This window comes from Stegostoma tigrinum, chromosome 18 (genome assembly GCF_030684315.1).
Source record: "Stegostoma tigrinum isolate sSteTig4 chromosome 18, sSteTig4.hap1, whole genome shotgun sequence".
Taxonomy (NCBI): Eukaryota; Metazoa; Chordata; class Chondrichthyes; order Orectolobiformes; family Stegostomatidae; genus Stegostoma; species Stegostoma tigrinum.
Genome location: NC_081371.1, coordinates 14,674,784 through 14,702,549, shown reverse-complemented (window position 1 = coordinate 14,702,549; position 27,766 = coordinate 14,674,784). Strand labels below are relative to the sequence as shown.

The following is a 27,766-nucleotide window of genomic DNA, read 5'->3' as shown; positions in this document are numbered from 1 at the left end:
GCAGAATGCAATGAACCCTCACTTAGCTTCACAATGCCTGAGCTTACTCACCAACTATGTTTTCCTGCTATGGGGCACAAAGGCTTGTGCGTTTTCCTTCATTACCCTCCAAAATTATGGCCACTGTTAGATTCAAAATCTTAGATTTTCTAACATGACTTTAAGAAGTAACCCATGTTCAACCCTCTCTTTCATCTCTGCCTCCTTAACCTGACACACCTGTCCATCTTCTTCCCTACCTCTCCGCTCCATCTTTCCCACTGACCAATCCATACTATCCCCCACCTGCGTCCATCTATCACTATCCCACCTCCCCTCCCCCAGCCCCAAACCTCCTCCCTCTCTCCTCCTTGACCTGACACAACCTGTCCATCTTCTCTCCCATCTACGCATCTCACCCTTCCCACAGACCAATCCCCACCACCCCTAAGAGACTTTTGCCACCTGGGAAGGTTAACGGAAATGTCCAGGTGGGCTTCTTGCAGGTGGGAGTAGGCCCTCCTACTTAGTTACCCTGTGGCCCCGATTGCCTGTACAACTGTAGCGCCTGTCTGCAGCAACTCAAATCCTACATATCCTTCCTTAACTACACTGTCTGTGTTGCTACACTACATGGGAAAAAGTCTTTGAAGAAGCTGGCTTCCTGTCGCTTTCTCAAGTTCAGCTGGTGATAGGCAACGAACATTGGCCTAGTCAATGATGTCACATCCTGTGAATGAAAGAAAAATCACCACTCTCTTTGCCAGGACCTATCTGACTGCCTGAATTTGGAGAGCTTGGCACTGTTTACTTAGGTCTGTTAAATCACTTCAGCTCCTGCCTTGTTCAGTATGAAGGAGGGATCCAGAACAATGGTGTGGTAGAACGAGTTCACCAGTCCCAGGAATACAAAGGCTAGGTCCACTCCTTCTGCTTACTTGTACCCATAAAACATTTGCTGTAGCTGTGTCAGGCTATTGCAATCCATACTACAAACAACCTGTTGACAACTCCTTTAAACATCTGTATCTCTTCCTGATGGACTTTCCCATACTGATGTTCTATTATAAATGCTGCTTACTTGCACATGTTGCTGCCCCTGGTTGCTAGATTGAGCTGCATGACCTTAAACAAGACTTCAATCACTGGATCATTGGGTGTTCCCAATCTCCGTCAAAATCTGTCAGCTTCTACTCATCTGTAAACCATATCCAACAAGGAGCACCACTTTCTTGCCCCATAATGTGAAGAGAATACATATTGGGAGCCTCTGCCTGGGTTTCGTCTAAAAGTCCAATTTCCTCAACTAAAGTCATAGCACACAACCACACTGGAGCTGCTTCTGTGGGATCCTGCCAACAGCAGCAAATATGCAATGCAAGATTCAAGCATACAGAAGGTCCAAACATTATGAAGCAGGGGTTCTGTATTCTACTGGCATCAGACCTCTACAAGCATGAAGTGAAGTTGTGGTTAAAGTGGGAAATCAGAGTATTTGCATGGGATTAAGCCTTTACTTCATATCTGGTTGAGAAACTCCTTTGTCAGCCTCTGTCCATCTCTCTCATTCTCCCTGTATGTGTTTTTTTCCTGACAGAGACACCCTTTCCTCCATCAAGGGTCCGCTCAACTGCTCAGTTCCCTTCCTCACCAATAGCCACTTGCTGATGGAGTCCCTGTTACATTATCCTATCTTTCTGGCTGATGTGAAAATCATGGCTGAATAACTGGAAACATGTACAATTTATGAGATCTGGGTGTAATGTTAACTATATGAGGGTGAGGTGAAATCATGAATGTTAGGCATGAGTTCTGATTGATCAAGACCGGTAGTAGGTGAATGATACAGGTTTGGTGATTAAATAGCGGTTGAGGTTAACAGTTGCAGTTATCAAACACTCACTGACCTTGACTACTTGAGTGAGATCGTCGAATTTCTTGTGATGCCACATCTAGATGCTGGAAACTCAACTCCTGGCATTGATCCCACAGGACCTTTCGGTATGGGCCTAAAGTGCTTTCTGCCCCATTACGGATGTAGGTTGTCTCCCCTCCTCTCCACCAAAACCTCCAGTACAGAATCTGATAAGGTTGGAGCCTACTCTTTGCACGTTGCCATTCCTTACTCTTTGCCAGGCTTCATACAAGTACATTCTCCAGCCGCAATGCAACTCCTCTTTAAGAGAAACAGGAATAACCACAGAAACTCAGTGTGGAGCTGGATGGACACAGCAGGCCAAGCAGCATCTCAGGAGCACAAACGCTGATGCTCTGGGCCTAGACTTTCCATCAGAGAGCCACTCTAATGAAGGGTCTAGGCCCGAAACGTCAGCTTTTGTGCTCCTGAGATGCTGCTTGGCCTGCTGTGTTCATCCAGCTCTACACTTTGTTATCTCAGATTCTCCAGCATCTGCAGTTCCCATTATCTCTTACCACAGAAAGTCAGCAGGCCCGGCAGTAGCTGTGGAGAATAGAGTTAATGGTTTGAGTCTGGTATGACTCTCTGGATCTGAAAAGTTAACTTTGCTTGGTCTCCATAGACGCTGCCAGAGCTGTTGCGCTCCTTCAGCAATGTCTGACTTTGTTTCCGATCTTCAGCATCCACGATTCATTGTTTTATTCCTCTTGAAGAGATGCATGTTTGCTTTGAGCAGCACTATCAAGCTATGTTTTGGACCATCTGCTGAGGCTTGCTGCAGCTAACAAACAGCATAGTTAACACTGCCCATGACAATCATTAAAATGATTAGACAACTGAAAGTTGATCTACTTTTATCTCAACCAGCGACTGCAGATTCCCATGAGTTTTCAGGGTATAATTTAATTCTGTTGCAGCTTTCCTTGAGTTTTACAATCACGGGTCTGGTACACAGTGAGCACTTATTATGTAAAATGATGTCCCCTAACTTCAGAATCTGCAAGCATTTCATTCTTCTGCTCTCCCCTTCCCGCCACCCTTAAAATCTGCTGGCAACTCCAAACAGGTAACTGATCACACAGCGATTGGATTGTTGTAACTTCTGCACTGGTTCAGTGAAGGAAGGAAATCTGCATCTCCTGTGGAATCTGAACTGTCAATAATTGTTGCTTTTGGGCTCTTGAGGTGCAACAGTAGTGTCAGGAGACCTGGTGTGTCATAATAACTCTGTAAAGCTAGATTAGAGAATATGTTTATAACTCCATTGATCAACTCTCGTCTGCCTGACAACTAGGGATAGACAATAAATGCAGATCTGGCCCATGGAGAACATCCAAAGCATCAATATTAAAACATGCACTTACAATTATAATGGTCTTCTGAACAAATAAGATATTATTGGTCAGATTCCAGTCAAAGTTAATTCTTTCAGTTCCAGATATAATTGAAATCTGCACTCTGATTGTCATACCTTAATTAACTGATATGTTTATCATTCAAAGGGATCACAAGTTGCAAAGAAAAATTATATGAAAGTTTTCCACCCAATTACTATCACTTTCATTCAGAGCTTCTACCTTTAAAAATGATGTGAAAATTCATCTGCCAATAATATAATTTGGCAATATGAGTGTTGACTTGTATTTGTCATATTTTAACTAAAATCACATAAATTGTTGTCATTTAAAATAAATTCCAGCACTTTTATAGATTACCAGACAGAATGTTTATTGCTGAGGATCACATATTCATTAGCTGACATGACATTCCCAGTATGTTCCAGCATCTGCTTCCATCACCACAAATTTGAATTATCCTACAAAACTATCGTACATGAGGTTAACAAGCATTGATAATTAGCAGACTCTTGCAGCCCAGTCCTTTTTCAGGACAGAGACACGACCCCCAGTTTATTACTTCCACAAATAACGATAGACTGCAAAAAGAATCTGGAGGGACAACTCTATTTCAAACTTGTCTGCAGAGAAAAACAGACCACTGTCTATATAGTGAAACTTAGTACGGCCCAATATTTTCTTCAGATTTGTGCAGTGACCACATAGTCTAGGAATTAAGGCTATATTATATATGCCTTACATTTATAAAAGATTAGTAAAACAAACACCATCTTTTATCGTGTTAGCTCCATTCCCCAGTGACGCAAATTTCATGATGAATCAAAAATGCAGAGTTGCTAACCCCTACATTAGATTGATCATTGATGACTTAAAAAAGTAGAGTTGAAAATATTCTGTACTTAATTTTGCAGTCAGTTTGACAAATTGGAACATAAATATGTTTGCATCCTGTCAACCATGTGCTACTGAGCCAACTTCACTACTAGAGAGAAAACAAACTGACAAACAATCCATTTCTGATTCAGAAGTGCTGAGAAGTGGCCTCAGTAGCTCTGTATTCCCTTTTCATGTCAATGACCTTCTCCAATTCAAATTTGTAACAGTTTAGTTTGACATACAATATAATGCTCATTTGCAATTTGGTATTGCAGTAAGTTCAGCCAATAATGCTGCTCTTCCTGTACAAAATTAAAGAAAGAGAATTTTCCCATGCAGTGTTCTAACTAAGTCTGCACTATCATTTTAAAAACTGTAAATGATCTGAAAATTTGTTAAAATAAAGTCATTTATGTTTGGACAGAATTCCATCCCAATACTTAACAATAATTGCTTTAAATTGCATTTATTTAAATAGATCATCAAAATTTAAATTTGCATAAATGTTTTAGGGACATGACAGTCTCATTTTCACAAAGATGAAAACAACTTGATGTGGCCAAGCTGCATACATAAGGAATACTTGCTAAGTTAATGAGAATATTGGAAACAAAATAGATGGTTTGAACAGGGTTAAATACTTTTTAAAGAACGCTTGCCAAAATGACAAGAGCTTTGGAGAAAACATCATTTTACCTTGGCTCAGTAACACAATGTAAAATTTCAGTTACTTCAACCAATCATTCATCACTAAATGTGGGAGAACACATCTTACCGCAGCAGCAAATGTTTACCTCTTGCAATCTGCTTCACTGATTTTCATGTTGTTGACAATTTTCTGTGTCACCTGCCCACAGTAATTATACATTGAGTTATGTTTGGCAGTTAAATTTCATCTGTTGTTAACGTATTTCACCTGCAAACATCCAAATAACTTTATACCTTTGTGGATTGACATTTTAATTTTAGCTGTTGCAGACATGAATACAAATCTCAGTGGTGGTGGGGGGAAGCCATATCAGAAAGACTGTGCTGAAAACAACATAAGCTGGAGATGACAGCGGGTCAGACAGCATCCATGGAGAGAGAGAGACCAAGCTAATGCTATGAGCCTAGATGACTTTTCATCAGAGCTGAAGCTCAGATAGACAGTGCGTCTGCTAATACAATTTAAATCAATAATAACTGAGCATGTGGATAACTTATTTATGACTCCACTTCAATTTATTAAATGAGTCAATCTACTTCCAATCTGTATTTGTAATTTTTGAAATGAAATATTTTACTTAAGTATAAGTTTCGCACTGAAGTTGGGCCACCTTCATAACATTATCATGGTAAGTTTAAATGTAAGTCAATTTAACTTCTGTCAAAAAATGCTCAATAACCAGTGCTTTCTCCAAAATAACCCATTATTGTTACAGTTTGGAGTGCTCAGTTTAGCTGTTTAGCTTAAGTTTTGAATTTGTCACCTCAATCTCTTGTTTACTAATGGAACAAGATGTGACATCTGACTGTTATTTACATGGTAGGCCTAAATTAGTTTCAAACATATACATTTCATTTGCCTTTGTTCATATATTTTAATGCCCCATCATCTCCCTACTTTCTCGTATTCAAATTGTCTATCAGAAGGTCCTACACCTGGTGAGCATTTTTATGGCTGTTTTTATTTTTACTCTTTCATAGTTTGAAAACTGTCACAAATGAACAATTTGTATGGTGTCTTCCCAGGTCACTGCACCCTCCAGGCTTTCATGAAATGTGGTGTAAATATATAATCAGTATGAGTTTTAAAGGTCCAGTACGTGAATATTATAATGAACTTCATCACACTGTGAAGGGTAAAATCTGTAAAATCTGCCATGTAGATTTGATTCAGGTAATGAAAATAATGAGTAAAGGAGATGAAACAGATTCAGCTCAATGAACGAACTTAGTCAGTCTGAGGGACTGTTAGAGCTTGTCCTTTAGGATCATCAAAGCGATCATTAGTTGTTAGCTGCATGATCATATGGATGCCATAGGTAAGGATGCACAAAAGAACCAGAGATGTCACCAGGGCCATCCAGATTGCATGAGTGAAGAATGCGGTACAGTCAACTGCATAAGAAAATAGGTTATTTTCCACGTTGAAACCCTGAATCTGTTGAGGAAAATAAAATATTATAAAACAAGAAAATTTGAAGCATAGCTTAGTACTTTAGTCAAGAGCAAATCTACATTATAGAAACTTGCATTTGCTTCTATGCAGAGCAACGTAATAAATCTTGTAATGTGTTGAGTTGGCTTGAGTTTGGCACTGCGAGAGGCGCTATTTTTCTAATGGGATCTGAATTCTGCAGGAGACAGTGATAGAGTGGTAATGTCACTGGACAGTATCCCAGACTATGGTCTGGAGACGTGGGTTCATCCCACCACAGTAGCTGGTGGAACTTAATCTCCATGGATAAGTCTGGAATTAAAAATTAGTCTCAGCAATGGTGACCACAAAACTATTATCAATTGTTACAAAAACTTAACTGATTCATTGATATTCTTTAGGGAATATTATCTGTCATCCTTACCCGCTATGGCCTACAGCAATGTGGTTGGCCTTTGAGTGCCCTCTGCAACATAGCAAAGCTTTCAGTTCAAGTGCAATTGGAGATGATCAACAAATGCCCATAACCCACAAAAAAAATTATGCTCTGTTAAGTTGACAACAAGTACACCATGGTACCATTGCAAGAGAAAAGGAGGTCTTCTGTTGTCTGTTTCCCATGTCCAATAGTGATCCCTCAACCAACACCACTCAAGGAACAGATTACCATTGCTGTCATTTCTGTTAATGGGACCTTGGTGAATGCAAATTAGTTGTCCCATAACAGCATTACAACAATGAACACATGGCTACATTTCAAGAAGTACTTTCTTAAATGCGAAGGTTTTGGACACCCAAAATGTGTGCAATATACTGTGCATGGGCTTCTCATATTAAGGAGCCACAACTTCAATTCTTCTTATTCAGCAGATCCAAGTACAAAAAGATGAATACATTGAAATGTAGCTCACTCGAGTATAAGACTACAGATTATACCATTTCCTGTTCCACACAGGGCAATGGAATAGCAGATTCTGTTCACAGCATGTGAAATTGTTAACAGTGCACCAGCAGGTGCAGGAAGCAGCATTACTGCATCTTGAATTGAGGATGCTTTAATATGCCACTTTTCAGAAGATCTCAGTTTCATTTTCTCTGATAAGAAACAGCAAACACTGAAATCCGAAGAGACTGTGTGTTGGCTAGCGATGTAACGTGGACTGTTTTGTCTCCTCATACTACTTAAAATTAGTATGTCTTTTAAAGCAACTCGCCCAACATAATAAAACTGTTGTGAATGAAAATGTTGGCTTCTTTAATGTGATCATTGTAAGGTTTGATGGAAAGCAGCCAAATTTGAACTTCTCATACTTACTATTCAACCAACAGTTGTGCTTCTTAATAATAAAGAGTCCGGCAGATTAATTCATTCCATGTCACCTACTTACCTGAAATTCAGAAATGGTGATAGTCCAAGCCTTAGCTGCCTTGTTAGCAGGGATGAATGTCACACCGTTAAGCCAGCTGGTTCCTACAAGCTGACAGTGAAAGGAATATTCCTGTGGTGCTGATACACCAGACACATTAAACACTGCGACATGCAGCTCATCCTGCACAATTTCAACAAAATCTAATTTGAACCAGTTTCGTGCAGATCCAGGATAGAACTTGTTCCTCATTAAAAACCTTTGAAGGAAATTAAAACAATCAAACCATTTTGTAAATTATCTTACAGCTTGGTAAATGAATTGTTCAAAAGAATTTAGTTTTCCTACAATGTAGCAGAAAAAAATACCATGCCAATGTAATTGGTTAACAATGTTCTTTTGACTTATGACAAATGTACTTCAAATGACAATGAAAACACTGAAGGAATTAATTTATAAGAAATAGTCATAGGTGAGGAGTAGAGGTGAGATAGTGGCAGCAGCCAAAGGATATAAACAACAGTTAAGAAAGGACCACTTCCATTGATTTATTATATAGGATGCTATGACATTGAAAAGTGACAATATGAAATAAAAGCATTGTATTTTAAGGCACAAAATGTATGACTTTAAAAAATTGTGATGGAATTATGTTTAAAAGTCTTGAAACCAAAATTTCCTACCCACCAATCCAATTTTACTTAAATATAATGTATAGTCTTGATGATGTATGAATATCATGGAAAGTCAACACATAACAGAACATCCAAATCTATTTACAGTTAATTTCTTCCATCAAAAACTTTTATGTCCATGTTTATAATGGAGGATGCCCTTGGAACATGTTCAACTTGAAAATTATTGCAAATATCTGATTTCATAATTCACATGTTTTTAAAAAAACAGCTTTTAGTTGATAAACAGAATTTAAATGTAGATGAATGAAAATCTTGTGAAATACTAACTTTGTCAGGGATCACACCAACTGTCAGTTTATGTTCATTCTGGAGGAAGAGTTAATGAGAAGAAAAAAGGCTGGAAGCTTTTCCCAGCATGATGCTACAGAGAGAAATCTACAGTAACATTCGTAACAAATAGTAGATAGCCCAAGGACACACTGGAAAAAGCAATTCATGTCTGTCCACAGCCAGGACAAGCAACAACTGGCCATTAGGAACTGTGGGCATGTCCATGAGTTTTAAATCACTGAGCACGTTTGAGGTGAGGCCAAACTTGAATTGTGAAGTCCTTAGGAACGAGGTTTTAATGTTAAGTTGGAGAGATGTTGAGCAAAAAGTTAATAGAAGGCTCTCCATGAAATTTTATATCTCAGAAAATGCCTGGAACGTTGAGGAGAAACCTGAGTGAGTTCCAGGGAGCTGTGACAAATTTTGTTTGATCTCAGGAGGAGAAGTGGATGAACGCTTAAGATATCATAATGTATAAGAGAGCTCTTAGGTGAAATTGGGAATTAAAAACGGAGCTGGGTTAAGTACTAACAAACTAAAGTATTACTATGTGCTTGCTTTGTTCACGAGTTTTATGTATGTCAAAGTTAGTTTTGTTTAAAGCAGATGTAACTACATAATTATCAGGAGCCAGCTGCTATTTTAGGTCTTTATCAGTCTAGTTTGAAAGTTGTGACCTTATTAAATAGACTACAACAACTTTTTGCTTGCATAAAAACAAATCTCTGTCACTAAATCAGAAATTGCATGAAAATTACCTGATCTCCAGAGTATTAATGCAGAGGAGAGGATTTTTTTGAAGTGAATACTTTAGTGATAATCTGAAATAAGATACATAACATGATAGGTTTTATTAGATCACTCTTTAAACCTGAAGTTCAGAATTCCATGCATAAATTTGAAAGCACAAGATAAAGACATTTTGGCTAATTCTGGATTATATAAAATCAGAAAATTGTATGATTAGAATAAAAATATGACTGATAAATAATATAACCTCCTACAATGCCAATATGGGTTCAAGCCTCCAAGAGCACAACACTTGAAACATTTAGGCTGACACCTCACTACAGCCCTGAGACTGTGCAGAAATGTATACCATGACCATTAGAAAATAAGCATTCCTATACATTTAGAAAATTACAAGTTTAGCAAAGCATAGCTCATGGTCACTGTGATATTGAGCAGCAAATTCAGAGTAAATCATAACACAGATGCTAGGTGTTTGTTCATCGCATATTACCAGCTTCTGACCATGGATGAGACAGCATTCAATTGTTCTCTCACATGCATTTCTGCTGCCCTGGTTCTGTTGTTTTTATAGGGGAGCACACACTACAAAATAGTAATCTCTCTGTGGATATCACGGAGCTGTAGATTCAAACTCATCAAATTAAATGGGCCGGTTTTATAGTTCATTAAAAGGATAACTTTAAGGGTCATCAGTGACCCTTTTAAATTCTGCTGAAATCCTTTCATTAATACTTCAGTTTGTAATACTTCTAGTTTATGTTCTGTGCATAACGAAGATCGAATCCACAGACACCAACCTGAATGCTACCTAGAAAATTAGGTTTGGGGAGTTGGGTTGAAGCTGCTACTGGATAAAAGGGGATTAAGGGGAAATCTGATAATATGGATAAGGTGAATTTCTTCCAATTAGCTGATCTTACAAGAACCAGGAGCACAAATATAAGATTTTGTGCAAGTGATTCAAAGGTAATGTTATGGATCAGACCAGATCCCCTCAAAATACAATAAGAAAGTAGCCTAGAACCTAACTTATTCTTATTTTAAAGGTAAATGTGAGGTTCTGTGTTCCAGATGTAATTTGATTTGTCAAACTACTCAACATTAAGCAAAACACAATTTATTCAAACAGTATCGTTAAAATACAACAAAAGAAAGAGGTACTTCAACTATCAACTTTATTGGAAAGCTTAATAGAATAATGGATTATTTTAATCTAAACAGTAACTGTTACAATATAGTAACAGTCCCTAAGCACACATTTGGTAGAAGGCAAATTCAGAATAACAGAATTGTCTCACATGCAACTCCCACAGCCCAGGAGAAAAAATATCCAGAGAAATCTCAGAGAGCATGTGTAACAGTTCCAACCCTTCTGAGACCCCAGCAACAATTGCTGAAAACTGAAGTAAAATCCTTGGTTCTGTGGGAGCTCGATCACACCCAGTCAGGCTGCTTCTATTGTTTCAACCTTTTTAAAAAAAACCAAGTCTTCACGAGTTGTTTGTATTCTCATATATTACACCTGTCCCCTAGTCTCCCACCAAAAGAAACAAGGACAAAACACACCTCTTAAAACCACAACATCATCACAGTAATGATAAGGAAGAATATTTCTGACACAATGTGTGGTGATGACTGGGAGCTCTCTGCCCATGTGTTGTGGAAGCAGAGTTGATCAACAATTGGAGAATAAGTTTGGATGGAAATTCAAATGAAATATATTTGCAGGGCTATGGAGATAGGGTGAATAAATGAGACTGATTGTATTAAACCACAGAGAACTGGCTTAGGTGGGCCAGTTGACACCCTTCTGTGTCATAATGACTCACTGCTGAATATAAGGTCCAAGTTTGTGGGAAAAGAATACTTTAGAATTATAAGCAAATTATAATCTGCTAAATAAACCTATTGGATAGCAGGATAGACATAATTTTCTTTCGACCTATACACCTCATAAGCAGCTACAAATTCACATCCAAGCTGCCAAAAGTGAGCTTCAGACAATTGTTAGTGGTTATTCAGGAATATGCCTTACTTTGCAAATTGTGAACTGTGGGCAGATAAAATCAGCTACTTAGACAAAAGAAAGTGATGTCCGTCTTTAGTACTTATCAACTTACGTGCTATTAGTGGTTGAACATATCGAGTTTGTGGAGTCCACTGAATTGGATATGAAAGTTTTATTGGTCAAGTCGAACAATGTTCCATTGGCTGTTAGTTGCAGACTGGTAGCATGGAAAAGAATGCATGTATTTGTACCATTTGTTACATTCAGGGGTGGGTACAGAACAGAGCTAAATGAATCTGTGGTCATTAATCGCCGTCCAGTTTGAACAACTTCATTGCTAGTCTTTCTGATAACCTGAAATGGTAAAGAGAGAATATCAGTAAAAAGAGGTGAAACAATTTGATTACAAACAGTGGAAACATTAACAATGAATCATACCCTTACATACCATTTAGATCCTCACTACAGGTAAATAAACCCATGGTACATAGTCTTGCTTTAGTGCCCATGTGCTGAATTTTATAGGCCCTCTGCTGGTCTATCTGAAGATAGTGACATGAAAATAAAGCATGTGGCTGGTCTCTTACCTTTTAGTACACCATATACTGGTAAGGCAGCAAGTCCAAACTAAGGCCTGGTGAGTGCTCTGAAGGAGACAATTAATAGTCACTTAAGGGCCTCATTTTCTCTCAGCTGCAATTCTTTGGTCTGCAGAGAAGGGTGAGTACTGGTGAACAGCCCAGCAGCTTTCAATGTACAGAGTTTTGGCAGGCAAGACAGCCATGTACCCTCCTCGGAGACCGCGTTGGGGGGGTGGGGGGGGGGGGGGATGGTGGTGATGGTGTCATCTGTGATCACTGAAACATGCTCTAAAATTATACTCTTCTGTGTATCCCCCCACCAAAATCTAAAACTCTCTGTCGCTCATTCTCACTGTCCAGATGGGAACTGTTGAATTAGACTTTTTTTTTGTTCATCTCATTCAGAGTCAACCACATTGCTGTAGTTCTGGAGTCACATGTAGTCCAGACCAAGTAAGGATGGCAGTTTCCTTTCCTAATGGACATTAATGAATCAGATGGACTTTTCCGACAATCGTCAATGGATTCATGGTCATCATTAGACTCCTAACTCTACATGTTTTTTGGTTTGAGCTCAAACTTTACCATCTGCCATGGTGGGATTTGAACCCAGGTCCCCAGAACATTACCTGGCTCTCTGAATTAATAGTCTAGCAATAACACCACTCACCTATCACTTCCCCATATTGATTTGACTCATCTTGCATGCTTTAAGTTGGACGATAACTGCAATTTGCTTGTTAATTTCCAATTACATATTTTTACATTTTCTTTCCCTCAGGGTGGGGCCTGCAGGCAGCTCTGTCTAACTCCCCAGATTTATCTCAGGATCTACAGCAGATCTCCCAGTGAGGACGTCCTGTCTCTAAGGCCCTGCTTTGATCCATTATATACTGACTCCAGCCTAATATTTCAGCAAGGCAGCCAGATAGTTCCAGTCAATGTGATGTTGACAGAATGTGTCTGTGTGTTTGTGTGCTTGAGTGTGTGTGCTTGTATCCCTGTGCCTGCAACTGTGGGCATGTGCCTGTGTGCCTTGCAGTGTATTTTCCTGTAAAATGTGTCCCTTGTTTATGCACCATTTCTGTTTACAACCATCTTAATCTTGTCAATTCTAAATTAAGTCTCACAAAATTTCAAGATTACTTTCGTTCTACCTCAATTTTCCTCTTTGTAAGTCCACCAAAGCAGTTACTGCTTCTAAGTATCATGCCGGTGCCAGAGAAAAATCATGCAGCGTGCCTCAAGACTATCGCCTGGTGGCTTTGACATCCATTTTACTCTCACATTTCAACAATGTGCAGGTTAGGTGGATTAGCCATGGGAAAAGCAGGGTGACAGGGATTGGGAGAGTGTGGGTTGGATGCACTTTGGATGTTCAGTTGGACTTTATGGGCCGAATGGCCTGTTTGCACACTGTAGGGATTCTATGATTCTATAATTAAATTATGAAGTGTTCCGAGAGGCTTTCCATGGCTGACATCAACTCCAGCTTCCTAGTTTGCCTTGATCCCTTGCAATTTGCCTACCTGCGTAACAGTACCCCCAATCGCCCAACTGTCAGCACTGACTATGTCCCAAACCATTCTTGAGAAGGTCAAGTCAGAGGCAGAACATGCTACAAGCAAAGGGTGGCAAGTTTATGTAAGTGAGGAACTGATTCAGGAAGGTTCCCAAACAATCCGGATTCATCCCATTGAGACCCCACCTCCTTAAACCCCCTATGATCAGAATCAATACATTCTTAAAGGATGCCAGGAGAATAGAGAAAATTAAAAATGTACAAGTTTATACAATTTTCACTTGGAGGATTTTGAAACATTATTCATTCAGCATTGCTTGAGACTAAAATGTGATAGCAAATTCAAACCACTTATGGAACAAAACATATAAACCATTAATGGCTAATGGGTTAGTGATTTACATGGAAGAATTTACAACTGTACTTAGAGGTTAGAAGTTGATACAGAAGTCTCGGAACACTTCATAATTTAATTATAGAATGCTATTACTCACCACGTTAGATCTCAAAGCTGTATAAATGCCAGAAAATGGTAGTCCTTTCTTTCTCAAAGTATTGATTACCATTCCAATCACTTTATCTAGAAATTGAACTGAAATGATTTATGATATCCAGGACACATTTAAAAAACAAAAATAGGGCAGTCAAATCTAATATGGTTGAAACACTTCTACTTTCTCAACATGATAAGAATGAATACTACTAGCAACTGAATGAATAATCAGCTGAAATAAGGCAATGGATGGAATGTTCACTTGAGAATATTTGTACAGCAAAGCTCTTAAATACATACAATTAAGGTTCACCACTTTGAACTTGTGCATACATCAAACTGTTATATTTTGCACACTTTTTGAATCATATAACTCCTACAGTGCAAATAGAGGCCATTTAGTCCACTGAGTCTGCACCAAACCTTTGAAGGGCCACCACACCCAGACCCACCCTATCCCTGTGCTGCCACATTTACTAACCAACTTAATGTGCACATCCCTGAACACTATGGGCAATTTAGCATGGCCAATCCACCTAGCCTGCACATCTTTAGACTGTAGGAGGAAACTGGAACACTGAGAGGAAACTCACACAGACACGGGGAGAATGTGCAAACTCCACACAGACAGTTGCCCCAGGCTTGTATCAAATCCAGGTCACTAGTGCTGTGTGGCAGCAGAGCAAACCACTGAGTCACCCTGCCACCCTGCATAAGATTAAATGAGAACAAAAACAATTGTTTTACACTTATATATAAATCAGTTGCCCGTTCCGAAACTGTATATATTTTAAATCAAACCCTTCTTTATTGTGACCCTAAATGTTATTGAGCTTGTGGAGATGGAGTGGAGGCGGTGGTGTCATTGGGTAGGAGAAAGATGGAAATGACAAAAAGCAGTGTTTGGATCATGTCTGAAGATCTCAGAGGCCTTTTGAAATCATTGCTATCTGGAGAATCCCAGCTCGAGGATGAAATGGAGTCGCAAATAAACTTTTCATATAGTTTTAGCTGTTATTCTTTTGGCCAGAGATCAGTTGTAACTGCAATTGGAGGATGTGCATATGATGGCAGGTGCAAGCAATGTTGACGAGAAAACTTTGTCTACTTTGCCTAAAAGACTAATTGAAATTCACTTCTGGATCATAGACCTGGAACAAAGATGAACTCATTACTTTATGTGCACATTGCTTTATTCACTCAAGCATACCCATATCCCACAATGCATATGTACATGCAAAGGGGAACTTGGTGCAGGTCTACATCATCTTTGAGAAGTCCATCTTGCCCTGGAACATTTCCAAAAATGCATCATAATATTAGAGATAGTAGGAACTGCCGATGCTGGAGAATCTGAGATAACGAGATGTAGAGCTGGATGAACACGGCAGGCCAAGCAGCATCAGAGGAGCAGGAAAGCTGATGTTTCGGGCCTGGACCCTTCTTCAGAAATGCAAATTCTGAAGTAGGGTCTAGGCCCGAAACAACAGCTTTCCTGCTCCTCTGATGCTGTTTGGCCTGCTGAGTTCATCCAACATAATATTAAGCTGTGGAAAGCTATTTGTAATGAATTCCAACTTGTGCAGTAAGATTTTTCAGATTTCTGAACTACAAAAAAATGCATTTGTAAGGTGACAAGAGGAACAACAATGCTGTTGTTACTCATAATTGTTTCATTTTTGCAGGGAATGGTTCATCTATGTATCTTCGGACCATGACATGCCAAAGATTTTCATTCTGAAAAATGCTTTATAAGTGGTTCATAACTCATACTGATTTGAACATATTTGACTATTTACAGTTTTTGGTTTGAGAGAACATTTGAAGTTTTTTTATTCATTCACAGGATGAGGACATCACTGACTAGAGCAGTATTTTTGTCCATCCTTAATTGCCTAGAGAGCAGTTAAGAGTCAACCACATTGCTGTGGGTCTGGAGTCACATGTAGGCTAGATCAGGTGAGAATGGCAGTTTCCTTCCCTAAAGTACATTAGTGAACCAGATGGTTTTTCTGACAATCGGCATTGATTTCATTGTCATCATTAGATGGCCCCCAGTTTTACTGCCCTCAGCCACATCATGTAAAAACACAGCATTAGATTTCTTACATACATTGAAGACACCCATCTCTACCTCAGCATCACCACTCTCAACTCCTTACTGAAGCTAAATTATCAAACTGAAAGTCTGACATCAGACTGCAGAAATTTCCCCCAATTAGATATTGGGAAGACTGAAGCCATTCTGGCAAACATCTGTGATGAAACCAGTCTGCTCACAATCTTGAAGACACATTTGAAATTTAGTTGAGCTTCTGACCTAACCCTTGCATGCCATGACTAACACTGTGTCTTTCCATCTACGTAACTTGGCCTTACATCACCTTATGTTTCAGTTGCTGACAAACCCTTTATAATCCTCTAGCTTGACACCAGACTCTGCCAGTCTACTCCTGGCTGGTGCCTCGCATTCCATGGTCCATTAACTTGAGGTCATCCAAAATACTACTGTCCCTGGTTTGCCTATCACCTCCGTGCTTCTTGACCTACTTTGTCAAGTGACATGAAAAATTCTCATTTTTGTTTTCAAATCCCTTCAAAGCTCTGTGATCTCCTCTTAGCCTGAGAACCTGCAAAGACAGTGGAGTCCTCTAATTCCGGCCTCTGGTGTATCCCCAATTTTGATCTGTCTGCTGTTGGTGGTTGCATATTCAGATATCTCAGCGCTAAGCTCTAGAGTACCCTCCCTACACCTCTTAGCCTCCCCTTTGCTGCTTTAGGGCACTCCTCAAACCAATTCAACCAAAGTGCCGGCCATCTGACCTAATGTTTAATTATGTGACTCAATCCATATTTTGTTTTACAATGCTTCTATGAGTTGCTTCTGATATTTTATCACATTAAAGTTGTTACATAAATATCCATTGCCACTGCTGTCATTGTCTTTAATGGGATATGAACAATGACAAGTGTGGACTCTTTAGCAATCTGAACACATGACCTCGAGAAATAAAAGAACACATTCCAAATGAGCTGCTTTTGTAATCTATTCTAAATAAGCTATATCTCAAGGATTTAATATCTTTCATTATTATTACCTGCCAAAACTCACATAAAACTCTCTTTTTACCTGTTACCATCATGTCCTCTATAACCCCATGCCAGTTGCCTGGTGCAGGCAAAACCCCACTCCTTCCAGTATTAATTCTGTAACTATTGTGTGCTGTCGGCTGTTTAAGCACATCTATCAAAACCCACTAAGTGGACAATCAGTGCAAATTCAATCATTAACATATGTATGACAAGAAAAATTAGCAAAATTAGAATCAATCATACCATTATCCATGAGTGTCTGTGCCAGTTTTGAATCAGTTGAGCTGTTCATTAAGATGGAAACACTTGTTAATATAAATGTGCTACAATAACAATTATTAATGCAATTCCTCAGCATAATTCAATACTTTGAGGTTTATGTTTCAAAATTCATTCATGGCTGCTGAACTGGGTGTATGTGAGGGACTGCGCCTCTCACAGCTGGGTTTGCTTCACTCTTCAGAGGATTCATTCTGTGTTTGTACTCACCTTTCATTCAGCTGTTACCTCAAGCTCCAAGTAGGTGTTAATGTGCAACATTGCCACACCTCAGTAAATAACTTTGACTGGCAGGACAAACCAAATGAGGGTGGTTCATGAATCTGTAACATCAGTGGCCTAGAGATTTGTCTATCCTGGTATGAGAGGACCAATGCTAGCAAACTGGGTAGATAAGAGCAGTCCATGATTCAAATGTCTTCAAGGCAGTTCTCCACCATGTTGTGAAATGCCTAGAGCACGGCAGGACAAAGAAGATGTCCTGGTCACCTGGTGCACCAAGATCCACCTCCAGGCATTTAGAATTTTTTTGCAACTGAGTTTGAGGAAGCAAGATTGGCACTGCACAATAATCCAATAACCCTCACTATAATCCGATATGGAATGGAAGCCATGTTCATCATCTTTCTATCATCTGTCTTCCATCATTTGATGTTACAAGTCCTGTGGTGATGGGTGAGCAGTGTTGAAGCAAGTGTGGAGCCTCAGGGAGCTGGAGCTGTGAACCGGCCGACTGGCATATTCAATGTTGGAAACAGAAGCGGGAACTCAGCAGCTTACTGTGTGATTGTGCAATCGCTTTCCTAATGAGGAATATGCTGGAAAATGTGCCCAAAACATTGATTTGCTTCAGTCATTCTTGCCAACATGTTCGCAACTGGTATGGAAGTCACGAAAGTGACCTTGCATCAGTCACAGTAAAGGTGACAGTGATCACCATTGGTATATGGATGGTTGATACTAGCTGACAGATTTGAGAGAAGAAATGAAAATGGAAGATGTTACAGAAACTCAGCAGGTCTGGCAGCACGTTTGGGGAGAGAACTGAAGTTAATATTTCAAGGCCACTATGATTCTTCTTCAGAGACTTGAGGGAAGAACTGGCCTTGTTGGTAAAAAGCCAGTTCAGTAAAATATCCAGATAATCACCCTCAGTGAGATTCATCTACCAGAAGAGGGGACCTCAAGGAAATCAGTGCCGGTTACACATTCCCTTGGAATCATTGTAGAAAAGAGGAATGGTACAAAACTGGTGCTGGCTTCACTGCCGTGAACGATTTGGTCAATTAATTAATTTAACCTCATCAAGGATGTTAATGGTAATCTAAGCTGCTTCAATGGACCATTGCAGCAGGCTCTGGACCAAATGTTAACATGAGAGCAGGGTAGTTTATTGAAATGGCAATTTTTATGGACAAAGTAGAGATGTTACCAAAAGCAGTCATGCTGCCTGTGTTTGTGTCCCCAAATGTAAAGGGTCCCACATTGTGGGCAGTAAATACGGTGGATTAGATTGTAAGAAGCACATGTAACATATTGCTTCACCTAGAATATGTAGCTGGAGCCTTGGGCAGCAAGGAATAAGGAAGTGAAAGGGCAAGTGTTACACCTGCTGTGATTGCAAGCGAAGGTGTCAATGGGGGAGAGAAGACCCGTCACGCATCATGGAGGAATGTGCTGTGGTGTTACGGAGGGAACTGACCCTGCAGAGTGCAAACAACAGAGGAGGGAGGAGCTAAATAAGCCACACTTCAGTGACGTGGGCACATGCACAGGATAGAAGGTGGCTGTATCTCCAAGAGCATGTTATACAGGAAGGCAACTCCTGCCAAAATACCAGAAGGCTATCCAAAACTCTAATTCAAGGATGCTGTCGAAAGAGAGCCAAAACTGCCGTCATTGATCCTGACAAGTGGGAAGATTAGGCGGGCATTCCAAGCGAATGACAAGTGCAGCTAAGGGCAGGAGTTCACTAATACAATGACATGTGGTTTCAGAAGCTTGAAATCAGGTGGCAGCCCACAAGCAACATGTTTGCAGAGATTATCCTACAACTCTGCAAATGGGAAAGTCCTCTGTGTGGCACTTATGGGAGATTCTGCCCATCTGGAATGTCCTTTTCAGCCATTAATATACATGCAGCAGATAACTTACTCAAAAGACTTAATCAAGAAATGATACTTTCTCTATTCTTCCCCATGAAGATTGAACTTCAGAAGATTATACTTGTAAGATTCATCATAGGTTTCTTTGTCCTTCTTTTCTAGATCAAAGTCTGCTCACATTTATCTATTCATGGACAAACAGCTCAGAATCAAATGACAAATGAACTAACTTTATCATCAGGTTTATCATTGCACTTGATGCATTAAGATCTAGTGATGTGCTTTTGTACTTAACATTTTGACATACTTTCAGTGACAACAAAAGGATCAAAGGTAAAAACTCATTGAATGCTTTGGTTGCTCTATAGCAGTTCTTAACATTCAGACGGTCTTTTGCCTAGTTACGGCTTAAAAACGAGGAGGCAGCGCACCATATGGAAATGGTTAGGTACTTAAAGATTTACCTGTCAACTGCTGCTAAATTTATGATGATTAAATTTGGTTTTGAAGGATTTATTTCCAGTTCTGACACGTCAAGTTGGTCAATTTGAGCTTTGGTCCAATTTTGATTTTCCTGCAGATGTTTTATGGCGCTCTGATCAACCGCTGGCAGAATCAGGGATGAGTTTGAGGATTCAAGTAATTGCTGAAAAAAAATACATTTGATTGGTCAGATTCACAGAATCAACTTCACAAATCAAATCATCTGTCAAGGGAAACATTGAAAAAAATGACCATACACTAAACCTCAATGGAGTATAATTTGTTCTATGGGTTTATTGATTTAGAAATACACAGACTGAAAGAAATTTATTTCTTTATTACAAACATATTAATTGTGCCAAATAAAAACCAAAAGAACTGCAGATGCTCTTAATCAGGAACAAAACCAGCAGTTGCTTGAAAAGCTCAGCAGGTCTGGTAGCATCTGTGAAGGAGAAAACAGAGTTAATGTTACGGGTTCGGTGACCCTTCCTCAGAGCTGAGGGAAATTGGGAAAACATTGGCTTATATGCAGAAATTAGGGAAGGGGATGGGGTAGGGAGTAAACAATAGGATAGAGCCTAAACAGAGAGAAGTGCAGTTGGATAGACAAAGGAATTGATAACAATCTGGCTAGGAGAGCGAAGAGTTGTTAATGGGGCCTGTTCGTGACTAAAAATAAGTGGTGTGTAATGGCAGACTATGTGATAACAGGGCCTGGTGTATGGGGTAGGGGGCTGAGACCTGGGAGAGCTCAGTTTAAAATTATTGAACTCGGTATTGAGTCCAGAAGGCTGCAGGGTCCCCAAGTGGAAAATGAGGTGTTGTTCTTCCAGCTTGCGCTGAGCTTCGCTGGAAAACTTCAACAAGCCAGAGACAAGAAATGTTGGCCAGGGAGCAGGATGGTGTGTGAAAGTGGCAGGCAACAGGTAGTTCAGGGTCTTCTTTGCAAGCAGAGCGTAGATGTCTGCGAAGCGGTCACCCAGTCTACGCTTCATTTCCCCAGTATGGAGGAGACCACGTTGTGAGCAGCGAATGCTGTAGACTAGATTCTGGGAAGTGCAAGTGAAGTGTTGCTTCACTGAAAAGTATGTTCGGGCCCTTGGATACCAGGGAGGAAGGAGGTAAATGGGCAGGTGTTACACCTTCACTGGTTGCAGAAGCTGCTGTGGGGCTGTGGAGGGTGTTGGGGATGAAGGAAAAATGGAACAGGGTTTCCCGGCGGGAATGGTTCCTGCGGAAGACGGGCAAGGGATGGGAGGGGGAATATATATCTGGTAGTGGCATCTTGCTGGAGGTGTATTCGCTGGCACTGCTACAGTCATAATCTTTCCATTTCATACTACGATCTTGGCATTTTGCACCGTTGTGTACTAGAGACGGATAGGCTTCAAATGTCACTCGGAGCATAATGGAGATCTCTCATTTTTCTATTCGTGCATTTCTAATCAAAAAATCAGTCTTGAGGCAGTGCGCCTCCAAAAGAAGAGATAGAAAAGGTATATCACCACCAATTATTAGCCCCTGCTTCTCATTTTCCCTGCTGAAGTGGAGCTTTAATATTATTTGTTGGTATTATAACATTTGTTCGGCTGTCATCACCAATTTCCAGCCTAATAAGTACTGCTCACTTTGTATTTCAAATAAGTTGCCTCAGTAGAAAAGCTGCACACCAACACTCCTGAAAGTGGAGTCATGGGTAGGTAGGATAGTGAAGAAGGCATTTGGTACGCTTGTTATTGTTGGTCAGTGCTTTGAGTATAGAATTGGGAGGTCATGTTGCGGCTGTACAGGACATTGGTTAGAGCACTACTGGAATACTGTGTGCAGTTCTGGTCCCCCTGCTCTAGGAAGGATGATGTGAAACTTGAAAGATTTACTAAGATGTTGCCAGGTTTGGAAGCTTTGAGCTGTTGTGAGAGGCTGAAGAGGCTTGAGCAATTTTCCCTGGACTATCAGAAGCTGAGAGATGACTTTATGGAGTTTTATAAAATCATGAGTGGCTCAAAACTGTTCACAGTATTCCATCTGTGACCTGACCGGTACCTGGTATAGTTTCAACGAAATCTCTCTGCTTTTATATTCCATTCTCTGAATTAAAGGCCAACGTTTCATGAATCTGGTTGCTAGCTTCTTGTGGTTCATGGACAAAAACTTCCAAATTCCTCTGTGCCGCAGCTTCCTGCAGCCTTTCTCCTATTAAATAATATTTAGTCCCTCTATTCTTCCTGCCTAAGTGCATAACCTGACATTTCTCCACATTATATTCCATCTGCCAAAGTTTTGCCCACTTGCTTAACCTTCCTGCATTCCTCTGCAGACTTTTATCATAACAACACGGAGAGGAAATTTAATCAAAATTTTGACAGGGTGCAAGAGTTGAGGGATTTAGACATGCAGAAATTTACCGGGATAATACCAGAGTTGAAAACTTCAGTTGTATGGAATAGCTAGAGCAACAGGGTTGTCATCCTTCAAGCAGAAAAGATTAAGAGGAACTTCATTGAGATATTTAGAATTATGTGTGGCTTTGATTGATTAAGTAAGAACAAATGGTTTCCTCTTCTAAATGTGTCAGTAATGAGAGGTCATAAATTTAAAATAATTAACGTAAGAACTCGAGGGGAAGCGAGATGAAATTTCTTCACACATTGGATTGCTACGATCTGGAACATAATATCTAAAGGGATTGTAGGAGCTGATTCTAGAAGAACAATTAAAAGGCAAATGGACAAAGGGTCTAGGCCCGAAACAGCAGCTTTTGTGCTCCTAAGATGCTGCTTGGCCTGCTGTGTTCATCCAGCTCTACACTTTGTTATCTCAAATACTTGAAGGAGCCTATTTTAGTGTAATGGTGTAAAGCATGCATCTGGGGCTAGAATAGACAGACTTTTCCAACTGATAGTACTGGGTCGAGACCCACTGTGATGCTATCAAATTCCATAATTTATGTCTTATAAACAATTTTTAAATCATGTCATAGTTCAAGCATTAATATGATATTAATTTAGTCACTTTACAGAAAAGCAAGAAAAAAAATTATTAAAGGTTACTGCACTTCCCCTTTCTTTTTTAAATATGCAGGTACTGTCTCTCAACTTCAATAGCGTCATGAGCGGGGTTGTGTCAGACTTTGGATTTTTTCAGATTTCAAGGTGATTGCTTTGGGCCATAGTTCAGGCCTATGTGGAATGGGTGGGGTCAAGGGTTGCTTGAAGCGTGACATACCGGAGATGAAGAGGCTAACAACTCTGGAACCATGCCATGTAAGGCTGATCTATCCAGAAAGGCTCATTTTAATCAAGTAGGAAACAAAATGATGTATAATCCATTGTTAAAAAATTTCTAGTTTTCAGTTCACCCTGGTCTTTGACAGCCAGTGAAAATATACCGAAGCAAGAAAAGGGTGGTTATGAGTATGACCAAGATCTGTTTTGACTGCAATGAGGAGAAATTTATTCACTACAAGAGTTATGAAATTTTGGAAAGTTCTGTCCCAGAGCTGTATGGTATCTCAACAATTGAGAATATTCAAGAAAGGGGCTGATACATCTTTGGGTATTAGGAATTTGAAGATAGTACAAGAAGGTGCAATTAAATATAAGACTAACTGTGAACTTCTTGAATGACCGAACAAGCTTGAAGAGCCAAATGATCTCATAGAACTCTGTTTCCCATACTCTTGGGTTTTAAATAATTTATTACAACCATCCACACTGTACATCCTGGGGGCTAATTTCCTTTGTATTTTAAATGTTCAGCATATTTTCCTTAGTTTCTTACATTTTTAGACTGTAATTTATAGTTCATTATTTTGCTTTGGACAGAAAATATGCAGCATTAAATGTATGAATGTTATTATTTCACAAATAATAGAACTAAGACCAATAAACCAACAACAATTAAGTGTAAAAGTGGAACAATTAAGAGCTAATCAGAAAAATTTGTTTCTCTTTTCTGGTAGATAAAACTTGACAAATATCATGGAAATAAATGATTGATTACAACTGTTAGCCTAACAGGAAGGTAAACTATGCTATTTTCACATCTTGAAATTCTCGATGTTTTCCATAATTCCTGTGAAGGTTAAGCCTTTTGATTGACAGATTATTTTGCCCTATAAATAGAATAGATAAGCCGAAATAACACACTAATAAAGTATGTTCCATCATATGCTAAGTTATTTATTTAGAAGTTACGTTGTTAGTATTATCAGATTACCAGCCTTTGGGTGTTTTTCACTGTTATGTTTTTGCCCATTTCTTTCTCCTATTACCAATAATGAATTTAGGCATCACAATTTTGATCACAGAGAAATAGCTGCCAGCTCAGATTCTGATTGTCTATTATCACATTTTCATCAAAAATACCAGATGAACTTTTCTTCCTCTTCAAAATGAGTCAGCCATTTTGACCTGAAGGAATATCCTTGGCTGTAGATCAATTGTCATAAAAGCTGACAGGTAAATTCTGTTAGAAACGAAGTTGAAAACTTTTTTCAGTACCAAGTATAAATATGCAAGTATTTTTGCCTTTCTCGCTGTTCTCCATATGCACAGGGAGCTCTGTTTTAATCAGCACCGTACCATTCTTGTGACATTTTATAAGCTTCAATTTAACTGCACGGAGAAAGGTCATCCTAAAGCGATGCCTTCAGTCATACCTTATTATTCCATTGGAACTCAAGTGAAACAAAAGTGTCCCTCAGCATACCGTGCTGTCAATGTCATGAGTAATCCTATTTACTATTGAAATTGATTTAATTGTTTGTGGTAGGTTAGATAGTTAACTAGAAAAAGAATTCAGGACTTTATGAATCATCTTGTCAGACACTGGAAGTTTACATTCAAACGTCCATTAATTGTGCGAAATCAATCATATTGTGTAGTACTTGCAATAATGGCTCTTGTGCAGTGGTATTGCCCCTACCTCTAAGCAAGGAGGCCCAGGTTCAAATCCCACCTTTTGCAGAGGTGTGTAGTAGCATCTCTCAACAGATTGATTAAAAAGTACCTGTTCAACCCTGACAGTCAGATTTTGCAATCAAGTCACAGCATTCATATTAATATTTAAAAGCCAAGTTCATGGCAAATATTTTACTCTGATTTGAAAACGTCCTTTGCAGGTCATTACTTTTGAGATCCATGTAGCTAATGGCTGCTGACAAGAATTAATAACTGCAACTTGTATTCTGCATGAGGGTTTCACTCAATTAGGTATGCAGTGATTTGTCAACATGTGTAATGAATTGTCCAAATATCTCTTGTTTGAAAAGAAATTTACTCAACTTGGTTTGATGAGTTTGACGTAAAAGATAAAGGCTATTCCAATACATATGAAACTAATCTCCATCATGAAACTCACTCCCAAAATCCCCTGATATTGAGTGCATACAAGGAAAGAACAATGAGCAGTGTTGTAAATGCTCATTGGCCTGGGCTTAAGGAATATTGACCTGTAGGAAGCTGCTGTACTTTAAGAATAGAATAGAATAGAACAGCCTTTCTTGTCACATATACTCAATCAGTACAGTGAAAACATGTAGAACATCCTAGAACATCTTCAGCCTGCAGCAACGCTGCACCTCAGTCATTGTGAGGAAATGTCATTGAGGACAATAGGCTCTGAGCCTCCTGTACCAACTCTGCATCCTGTGGAGACTTTCAGCTGTAATCTTTTCATGTGGAGATTATTTGGCAGCCACTGAAGGTCACTGCTGTTTCTGGACTTGCTGGTGCATCTCCTCAATCTCTTTGCACCTTTGTTACACAACAACAACTGTGAAAATAATCCCTGCCGCAGCTGGATCCACTGGTCCCATAGCCCAATCCCTTGATCTACTTGAATGGGCAGCCGCAACTGATGAGTGACCAGACCCCTGACTGATCTCTGTGCAGACCCCCGATCTGATTTACCGTGATGCCTGGGTTTGGTTTCAGTGGACCGGCCAGACTAACCATGGCCCACTCCCCAAACTGTCGTGAATATAAACTCCCAAACTGCTCCAAGAGGCTGAAAGACTGTGCTCAAGCCTCTGAACTGATACTGGATGCTGGCTTGACTTATTTTGCTGTGAACCCCTGACTGAAGGCTGTCTCCCTGGACTTGATTGAGGGCTATTCCTCTTTGACTTTGTGACATGATCATTTGGTTGATGCACATTCGTTGTATTTGCTGTGTAAGCCTCTGAATATTGTACTTGTGAGAGATTGACATAACTCGGCGTGATTACAATAATCGGGGGGATTTCAACATGCATATGGACTAGGAAAATTGGGTTGGTAGCGGGTGTCAAGAAAAAAGAATTTGTGGAATGTCTATGAGATGGTTTCATTTGGAGCAGCTTGTGGTGGAGCCCACTAGGGGACAGGCAATTCTGTTTTTAATGATGCTTAACAAGGCAGCAATTTTAAGAGAGCTGAAGGTGAAGGAACCCCTAGGCAGCAGTGCCAATAATATGAGAAATAATGGGAACTGCAGATACTGGAGAATCCAAGATAAAAAGTGTGGAGCTGGATGAACACAGCAGGCCAAGCAGCATCTCAGGAGCACAAAAGCTGATGTTTCGGGCTGATATGCCCGTGCCAATAATATGATTGAGTTCACCTTGCAGATTGAGAGGGAGACGCTGGAATCAGATGTAACGGTATTACAACAGAGGAATGGTGACTAAAAAGTCATGATGGAGAAGCTGGCCAGAATTGATTAGAAGGGGAGTGTGGCAGGGAAGACAGCAGAACATTAATTGTAGGAGTTTCAGGGAGATAACTTGGGAGGCGCAGCAGAAATTCATCCCAGAAACATACTAAGGGGAGGATAAGGCAATTGTGGCTCAAAAGGGAAGTCAGAGACTGCATAAAAGAAAAAGAATACAATATAGTGAAGGTTAATTGGAAGCCAGAGGATTGGGAATCTTTTAAAATCCAGCAGAGGTTAACTAAGAAAGTGATAAGGGGGACAAGATTAAATGAGATAAGCTAGCAAGTAATATAAAAGAAGATTGTAGGAGACCTTTTTTCAACATCTAAAAAATAAGAGCGAGGCAAGAGTGGTCATTGGATCACTGGAAAATGAAGCTGGAGAAGTCGTAATAGGGAAAAAAGAAATGGCGGAAGAATTGGTACTTAGCACACATTTTCACAGCAGAAGACATCAGCAATATACCAGAACTCGAAGAGACGCAGGCAGCAGAGGTGAGTGTAGGAACCATTGCCAAGGAGAAGGTGCTGGGGAAGCTGAAAGGTTTGAAGTCCGATAAATCGGATGGACTACACCTCAGAATATTGTATAACATAGCTGAGGAGATTGCAGAGGTGTTGATGGTGATCTTTCAGGAATCACTAGAGTTAGAGAGAGTCCTAGAGGGTGAAAAATGGCTAATACGACACATCTGTTTCAGAAGGGAAGGGGGAAGAAGATGAGAGTCCATAGGCTGGCTAGCCTGACCTTGGTCATTGGCAAGATTTTATCATTCATTATTAAAGATGAGATTACAGAGTAAGTGGTAAAAATGCATGGTAATTTGTGACAAAGTCAGCATGCCGTCATCAAGGGGATACCATGCTTGTCGAATCTGTTTGAATTCTTTGAGGAAGTAATGAGCAAGTTAGACAAAGGAGAGACAGTGGATGCGATCTATTTCTCAAATGCCTTCGACAAGGTGTTATGTAGGAGGCTGTTAAGTGAGCTAAGAGCCCATGGTGTTAAGGCAAGGTACTGGCATGGATAGACAATTGGCTGACTGTCAGAAAGCAGAAAGCTGGGGAAAAAGGGATATTTTTCAGGATGCCAGTTGGTGATTTGTGGAATTCCTCAGGGGTCAGTGTTAAGACCACAACTA

At 39.8% G+C, this 27,766-nt stretch overlaps 1 protein-coding gene across 2 annotated transcripts in view; it reads right to left on the bottom strand.

Annotated features, from left to right (window-relative positions):
- Nucleotides 1-3,663: 3,663 nt before the first annotated feature.
- Nucleotides 3,664-27,766, bottom strand: part of atp6ap1b (ATPase H+ transporting accessory protein 1b) — a 42,088-nt gene continuing 17,985 nt past the window's right edge. For both annotated transcript variants that reach the window (XM_059652238.1, XM_048549337.1), the window contains exons 4-10: nucleotides 19,908-20,089; nucleotides 17,303-17,343; nucleotides 13,968-14,053; nucleotides 11,483-11,724; nucleotides 9,368-9,430; nucleotides 7,663-7,900; nucleotides 3,664-6,277 (exon numbers count right to left, since the gene is read on the bottom strand). In XM_059652238.1, coding sequence (XP_059508221.1) covers nucleotides 6,068-6,277; nucleotides 7,663-7,900; nucleotides 9,368-9,430; nucleotides 11,483-11,724; nucleotides 13,968-14,053; nucleotides 17,303-17,343; nucleotides 19,908-20,089 — 1,062 coding nt within the window. In that variant the 3' untranslated portion in view covers nucleotides 3,664-6,067. The remainder of the gene's footprint in view (nucleotides 6,278-7,662; nucleotides 7,901-9,367; nucleotides 9,431-11,482; nucleotides 11,725-13,967; nucleotides 14,054-17,302; nucleotides 17,344-19,907; nucleotides 20,090-27,766) is intronic.